Source organism: Penaeus japonicus, unplaced genomic scaffold (genome assembly GCF_977035675.1).
Source record: "Penaeus japonicus unplaced genomic scaffold, GWHDUDI00000001_assembly GWHDUDI00000028, whole genome shotgun sequence".
NCBI lineage: Eukaryota > Metazoa > Arthropoda > Malacostraca > Decapoda > Penaeidae > Penaeus > Penaeus japonicus.
Window position 1 is genome coordinate 1,875,510 of NW_028234430.1, and position 7,500 is coordinate 1,883,009.

The window sequence follows — 7,500 nt, forward strand, 5'->3', positions numbered from 1 at the left end:
CTCTCTTTTTCTCTCTCTCTTTCTCTCTCTCTCTCTCTCTCTCTCTCTCTCACACACACACACACACCCACCTCTCTCTCTCTCCCCCCCTCTCTCTCTCTCTCTCTCTCTCTCTCTCTCTCTCTCTCTCTCTCTCTCTCTCTCTCTCTCTCTCCCTCACCACTCTCTCACCCCCCCCCCCCCTCTCTCTCTCTCTCTGCCGCTTGCTTTCTCTCTCTCTCTCTCTCTCTCTCTCTCTCTCTCTCTCTCTATTTATCTATCTATCTATCTCTCACTCTCTTTCCCTATCTCTATTTTTCTCTCTCTCTGTTGTCTCTCGTTCCCTTGGTATAGTTTCCCACTTGTTTGAGTGATGTCTGTGTAGTTCTGTTTCATAAAGGGTATGTTTGTTGTTGTTGTTTTTAGTTGTGATGATTATGGGTCTTGTTTGGCATACAGCGATTGCTTTTGTTCTCTTTTATTTGTTATAATCTGCGTTCCTGTAATGACATTTGCATATCCGTTGCAAAATAATGGCACAGGACATTCGCATGATAGCGTCATTATACGTTGGGTTCTCTGATGTCACCCTTTTGCAAAATACGTCCTTTCGAAAATGGAAAAAAATATGGATCTCGTCTGCTGAAATTTCTCCTATCAGTCACTTCACACATTCCCGATATCCCCTTTTGACCCTTCCTCCTCCTCTCCTTTATCTTTCTTCACTTCATCTCTTCTTCTTCTCTTTCCTTTTCCATTTCTTTTCTCTTGTCTTCCTTTCCTCTTCCCTCTTTACTTTATGTCTTCTTTACTTTATATCTATATCTTGCTCCTTCCCTCCTATTTCCTTCTTACCTTCACTTTCTCCTTCCTTTTTCATTCCCCCTTCCTTTCCTTATACTTTCCCTTCCCTTCTTACCTCTTCCCCCCCTTTGCATCTCCTCACCCCCACCCCACCCTTAATCAAGCTTTTACACCCTCCCCCTTCCCCTTCCCCCCCTTCCCCCTCCCCTTCATTAGTTACACTTCGAGAAACATTGACAAAAGGCACCGTTACCACCCACCCCCCCCAGCTTCCCCCACACGAGTGAACCCCATCAACCAAGCTCCCCATCTCCTTCAGGTTCCAACCCCACTTCCGACCCCACTTACCTTCCCTACCCCATTCCTTATACCCATCTCTCTCTCTCTCTCTCTCTCTCTCTCTCTCTCTCTCTCTCTCTCTCTCTCTCTCTCACTCTTCCTCTTCCACCCCCACCCCCATCCCCTCCCCATCTCTCCCACCCCTCCCCCTCATTCACACTCCCTCTCTGCCCGCCCACCCCTCCCCCTCACTTACTCTACCTCCCCCCCTCATTCTCCCCCCCCCCAACCTCCAACATACCCTCCTGCCTCCCCTCCCCCCACTCTACCTCTACCTCCTCCCCTCTCCATCCCCCCCTCCCCCCTCCCCCCCGCAGATCATCTTCCCTCCGTCCCATTTACCAATCACCCCCATCCCCCTCCCCCACTCTAAGTCTCCCTCCCGCTTCCCCCCCTTTCCCCCCCCCCGCAGAATCATAGCTGCCCTCCCCCTACCCTACTACCACCTCCTCCCTTACCTCATTCTACCACCCCTCTCCCCCCTCCCGCAGATCATCCCTCCCCCCCACTCACTCTACCTCTACCTCCTCCCCTCTCCCCCCCCCAGGACCCGAGATTCGACTCCAGCATCGACCGACAGACCGGCTACCGCACGATGAGCGTCCTGTGTATGCCCGTCTGTAACTACGAGGGCGAAGTCATCGGTGTTGCGGAGATTATCAACAAGAAGAACGGGACGAACGAGTTCACGCCGCAGGATGTCGAGGTAGGATGGTGGTGAGGATGGTGAGGATGGTGGTGGTGAGGATGGTGAGGGGGAGGATGGTGGTGGTGAGGATGGTGAGGATGGTAGTGGTGAGGATGGTGAGGATGGTTAGGATGAGGATGGTGGTGGTGAGGATGGTGGTGGTGAGGATGGTGGTGGATGGTGAGGATGGTGAAGGTGAGGATGGTGGTGGTGAGGATGGTGGTGGTGAGGATGGTGGTGGTGAGGATGGTGAGGATGGTGGTGGTGAGGATGGTGGTGGTGAGGGTGAGGATGGTGGTGGTGAGGATGGTGGTGGTGAGGGTGAGGATGGTGGTGGTGAGGATGGTGAGGGTGAGGATGGTGGTGGTGAGGATGGTGGTGGTGAGGATGGTGAGGGTGAGGATGGTGGTGGTGAGGATGGTGGTGGTGAGGATGGTGAGGGTGAGGATGGTGGTGGTGAGGATGGTGAGGGTGAGGATGGTGGTGGTGAGGATGGTGAGGGTGAGGATGGTGGTGGTGAGGATGGTGAGGGTGAGGATGGTGGTGGTGAGGATGGTGGTGGTGAGGATGGTGAGGGTGAGGATGGTGGTGGTGAGGATGGTGGTGGTGAGGATGGTGAGGGTGAGGATGGTGAGGGTGAGGATGGTGGTGGTGAGGATGGTGGTGGTGAGGGTGAGGATGGTGGTGGAGGTGGTGAGGTTTGGATGGTGGTGGTGATGGAGGTGATGTGGTGGTGATGTGGTGGTGAGGATGGTGGTGGTGAGGATGGTGGTGGTGATGATGGTGGTGGTGAGGATGGTGGTGGTGAGGATGGTGGGGGTGGTGATGAGGATGGTGGTGGTGAGGATGGTGGTGATGAGGATGGTGGTGATGAGGATGGTGGTGATGAGGATGGTGGTGGTGGTGAGGATGGTGGTGGTGAGGATGGTGGTGGTGAGGATGGTGGTGGTGAGGATGGTGGTGGTGAGGATGGTAGTGGTGAGGATGGTGGTAGTGAGGATGGTGAGGGTGAGGATGGTGAGGGTGAGGATGGTGAGGGTGAGGATGGTGGTGGTGAGGATGGTGGTGGTGAGGATGGTGGTGGTGAGGATGGTGAGGGTGAGGATGGTGGTGGTGAGGATGGTGGTGGTGAGGATGGTGAGGGTGAGGATGGTGATGGTGAGGATGGTGGTGATGGTGGTGGTGGGATGGTGGGGTGAGGATGGTGAGGGTGAGGATGTGGTGGGTGGATGGTGGTGTGAGGATGGTGTGGTGGGTGGTGGTGGGTGAGGGTGAGGTGGTGGTGGTGAGGATGGTTGGTGAGGGTGAGGATGGTGGTGGTTGAGGATGGTGAGGGTGAGGATGGTGGTGGTGAGGATGGTGGTTGGGGTGGGTGTGGTGGTGGGTGAGGATGGGGTGGTGGTGGTGATGGTGGAGGGGGTGGTGTGAGGATGGTGGTGGGGGTGGTGTGAGGATGGTGGTTGTGGTGGTGGTGGTGATGGTGGTGTGAGGATGGTGGTTGTGGTGGTGGGGGTGGTGATGGTGGTGTGAGGATGGTGGTGGTGGTGATGGGGGTGGGGATGGTGGTGAGGATGGTGGTGATGGTGGTGAGGAGGTGGTGGTGGAGGTGGTGTGGTGGGGAGGTGGTGGTGGTGAGGATGGTGGTGGTGAGGATGGTGGGGGTGAGGATGGTGGTGGTGAGGATGGTGAGGGTGAGGTGGTGGTGGTGATGGTGGTGCGGGTGAGGATGGTGGTGATGAGGATGGTGGTGGTGAGGAGGATGGGGATGAGGATGATGAGGGTGAGGATGGTGGTGGTGAGGATGATGATGATAAGGATGGTGGTGATGATGGTGGTGGTGGTGGTGATGGTGAGGATGGTGGTGGTGAGGGTGAGGATGGTGGTGGTGAGGATGGTGGTGGTGAGGATGGTGAGGGTGAGGATGGTGAGGGTGAGGATGGTGGTGGTGAGGATGGTGGTGGTGAGGGTGAGGATGGTGGTGGTGAGGATGGTGAGGGTGAGGATGGTGGTGGTGAGGATGGTGGTGGTGAGGATGGTGGTGGTGAGGATGGTGGTGGTGAGGATGGTGGTGGTGAGGATGGTGGTGGTGAGGATGGTGGTGGTGAGGGTGAGGATGGTGGTGGTGAGGGTGAGGATGGTGGTGGTGAGGATGGTGGTGGTGAGGATGGTGAGGGTGAGGATGGTGAGGGTGAGGATGGTGGTGGTGAGGATGGTGGTGGTGAGGATGGTGGTGGTGAGGATGGTGGTGGTGAGGATGGTGGTGGTGAGGATGGTGGTGGTGAGGATGGTGGTGGTGAGGATGGTGAGGGTGAGGATGGTGGTGGTGAGGATGGTGGTGGTGAGGATGGTGGTGGTGAGGATGGTGGTGGTGAGGATGGTGAGGGTGAGGATGGTGGTGGAGAGGGTGGTGAGGATGGTGGTGGATGAGGATGGTGGTGGTGAGGATGGTGGTGGTGAGGATGGTGGTGGATGAGGATGGTGGTGGTGAGGATGGTGAGGGTGAGGATGGTGAGGGTGAGGATGGTGAGGGTGAGGATGGTAGTGGTGAGGATGGTGGTAGTGAGGATGGTGAGGGTGAGGATGGTGAGGGTGAGGATGGTGAGGGTGAGGATGGTGGTGGATGGTGAGGATGGTGATGGTGAGGTTATGGATGGTGGTGGTGAGGATGGTGGTGTTGAGGATGGTGAGGGTGAGGATGGTGAGGGTGAGGATGGTGGTGGATGGTGAGGATGGTGATGGTGAGGTTATGGATGGTAGTGGTGAGGATGGTGGTAGTGAGGATGGTGAGGATGAGGATGGTGGTGGTGAGGAGGAGTAAGAGGATGTTATGGCGGAGGTGATAGTGATGAAAGTGATGATAATAAGTATTAGATATACTGATGATAAAAATGATGAGATAATTATGATCAAAATTATAATGACAATGATAATTATAATGATAGAAAAAATTATAATGATAACAATAACGATAACAGTTGTAATCATAATGATATTAATGATAATAGCAATAATGATAACCAAAGATAATAATGATGTTGATAACGATAGTGATGATAACAATAATAATACTGATAATGACAGTAACAATAACGATGATAATGATAATGAAAATGGTTGCTATGATAAAACAACAAACGTTATGATTCACTGTAATCATTGTCACTATTATGATTATTGGTAGCATTATCATTACCATTATTATCATAATCAATATCATTATTATCATTAATATTATTATGATGGTGAAGATTGTTATTATCATCATGATTATTATTATCACTATGATGATTGTTGTTATTGTTGTTATCATTATTGATATAATTATCACTATCATCATTATTATTATTACCATCACTATTATCATCATTACTATCATTATTATTATTATTATGATTTATATCCCCAGCATCATTACGTTTATTGTTATTATCATTACCATCATTATTATCATTATTTTCATCATTATAATTATCATCATTATCATTATCATCATTGTTATAATAATTACAATCATCATTGTCAAACTTTTCATCATCAGAATTATCATTACCAATATCATCGTTCCTATGATCATCATTATGATAACCATTATCATTCTCATAGTCATTATCATAATCATTATACCGTCATCATAATCACCATGACCATTATGACAGCAATCCAAACGACAACATCATGACATAAACAATAGCAATGTTATTAATAATTTAACTTAATCAAGAAAATTAATCAAGGAAATGACCTTGTCTGACCTTATCTGACAGGTGTTCCGGCGGTACCTGACCTTCTGCGGCATCGGCATTCAGAACGCGCAGCTCTACGACATGTCAGTTCGGGAGTACAAGAGGAACCAGGTACTCGGGTTCAAGGGGTTTTGCTGCAGTTTTGTTTTGGAAATATGTCATGTCATGCTTTGGTTAATTGAATCGACTATTTTTGTGTTGTTTATCTGTGTGGATCTGTATATTATTTAGGTATTTAAGTGAATGCATACATACATACATACATGTATCTGTATCTTTTTTGTATACACACACATACATACACACGCACACGCACTAACACACACACACACACAATCACACACACACGTACCCACATTAACATGAAAGCAAAACAACCACCTTTACAAAATAAAAGGAAAAATCCATTAACCAACCTTCTCCCCCTCCCCTTCCCCCCTCACCCTCCTCCACCAGCTGCTCCTCCAGCTGGCTCGCGGCATCTTTGAGGAGCAGACATCACTCGACCGCTTAGTCACCAAGATCATGACGGAGGCGAGAGAGCTCCTCAAGTGCGAGCGCTGTTCCGTCTTCCTCCTTGACCCCCAGGTGAGTTCGAGGCCGCTTCCGGGTTTGGGATCTGAAGGTGTTAGAATCTATTGGGGGGTCTACTTCCGATTTTAGAATCTTGCGGGGGTCTACTTCCGATTTTAGAATCTTTTGGGGTGTACTTTCGGAGTTAGAATCTTTTGCAGGGGTCTACTTCCGATTTTAGAATCCTTTGGTGGGGTTTACTTCCGATTTTAGAATCTTTTGCGGGGGTCTACTTCCGATTTTAGAATCTTTTTGGGGGGTCTACTTCCGATTTTAGAATCTTGCGGGGGTCTACTTCCGATTTTAGAATCTTTTGGGGTCTACTTCCGATTTTAGAATCTTTTTTGGGGGGTCTACTTCCGATTTTAGGATCTTTTGGGGGTCTACTTCCGATTTTAGAATCTATTGGGGTCTACTTCCGATTTTAGAATCTTTTGGGGGTCTACTTCCGATTTTAGAATCTATTGGGGTCTACTTCCGATTTTAGAATCTTTTGGGGGTCTACTTCCGATTTTAGAATCTTTTGGGGGTCTACTTCCGATTTTAGAATCTTTTGGGGGTCTACTTCCGATTTTAGAATCTTTTGGGGGTCTACTTCCGATTTTAGAATCTTGCGGGGGGGTCTACTTCCGATTTTAGAATCTTTTTGGGGGTCTACTTCCGATTTTAGAATCTTTTGGGGGTCTACTTCCGATTTTAGAATCTTGCGGGGGTCTACTTCCGATTTTAGAATCTTGCGGGGGTCTACTTCCGATTTTAGAATCTTGCGGGGGTCTACTTCCGATTTTAGAATCTTTTGGGGGTCTACTTCCGATTTTAGAATCTATTGGGGTCTACTTCCGATTTTAGAATCTTTTGGGGGGTCTACTTCCGATTTTAGAATCTTTTGAGGGTCTACTTCCGATTTTAGAATCTTTTGGGGGTCTACTTCCGATTTTAGAATCTTTTGGGGGTCTACTTCCGATTTTAGAATCTTTTGGGGGTCTACTTCCGATTTTAGAATCTTTTGGGGGTCTACTTCCGATTTTAGAATCTTTTGGGGTCTACTTCCGATTTTAGAATCTTTTTGGGGGGTCTACTTCCGATTTTAGAATCTTGCGGGGGTCTACTTCCGATTTTAGAATCTTGCGGGGGTCTGCTTCCGATTTTAGAATATTTAGGGGGGTCTACTTCCGATTTTAAAATATTGCGGGGTCTACTTCCGATTTTAGAATCTTTAAGGGGGTCTACTTCCGATTTTAGAATCTTTAGGGGGGTCTAATTCCGATTTTAGAATCTTGCGGGGGTCTGCTTCCGATTTTAGAATCTTTTTTGGGGGTTTACTTCCGATTTTAGAATCTTTTGGGGGGTCTACTTCCGATTTTAGAATCTTTA

General features: G+C 48.9%; 1 protein-coding gene across 2 annotated transcripts in view; it reads left to right on the forward strand.

The window, feature by feature from the left end:
• The window catches only part of Pde6 (phosphodiesterase 6), a 72,003-nt gene that overhangs the window by 10,892 nt on the left and 53,611 nt on the right, over positions 1 to 7,500 (forward strand). For both annotated transcript variants that reach the window (XM_086553217.1, XM_086553218.1), the window contains exons 6-8: positions 1,670 to 1,828; positions 5,575 to 5,664; positions 6,010 to 6,141. In XM_086553217.1, the coding sequence (XP_086409343.1) occupies positions 1,670 to 1,828; positions 5,575 to 5,664; positions 6,010 to 6,141 (381 nt within the window). The remainder of the gene's footprint in view (positions 1 to 1,669; positions 1,829 to 5,574; positions 5,665 to 6,009; positions 6,142 to 7,500) is intronic.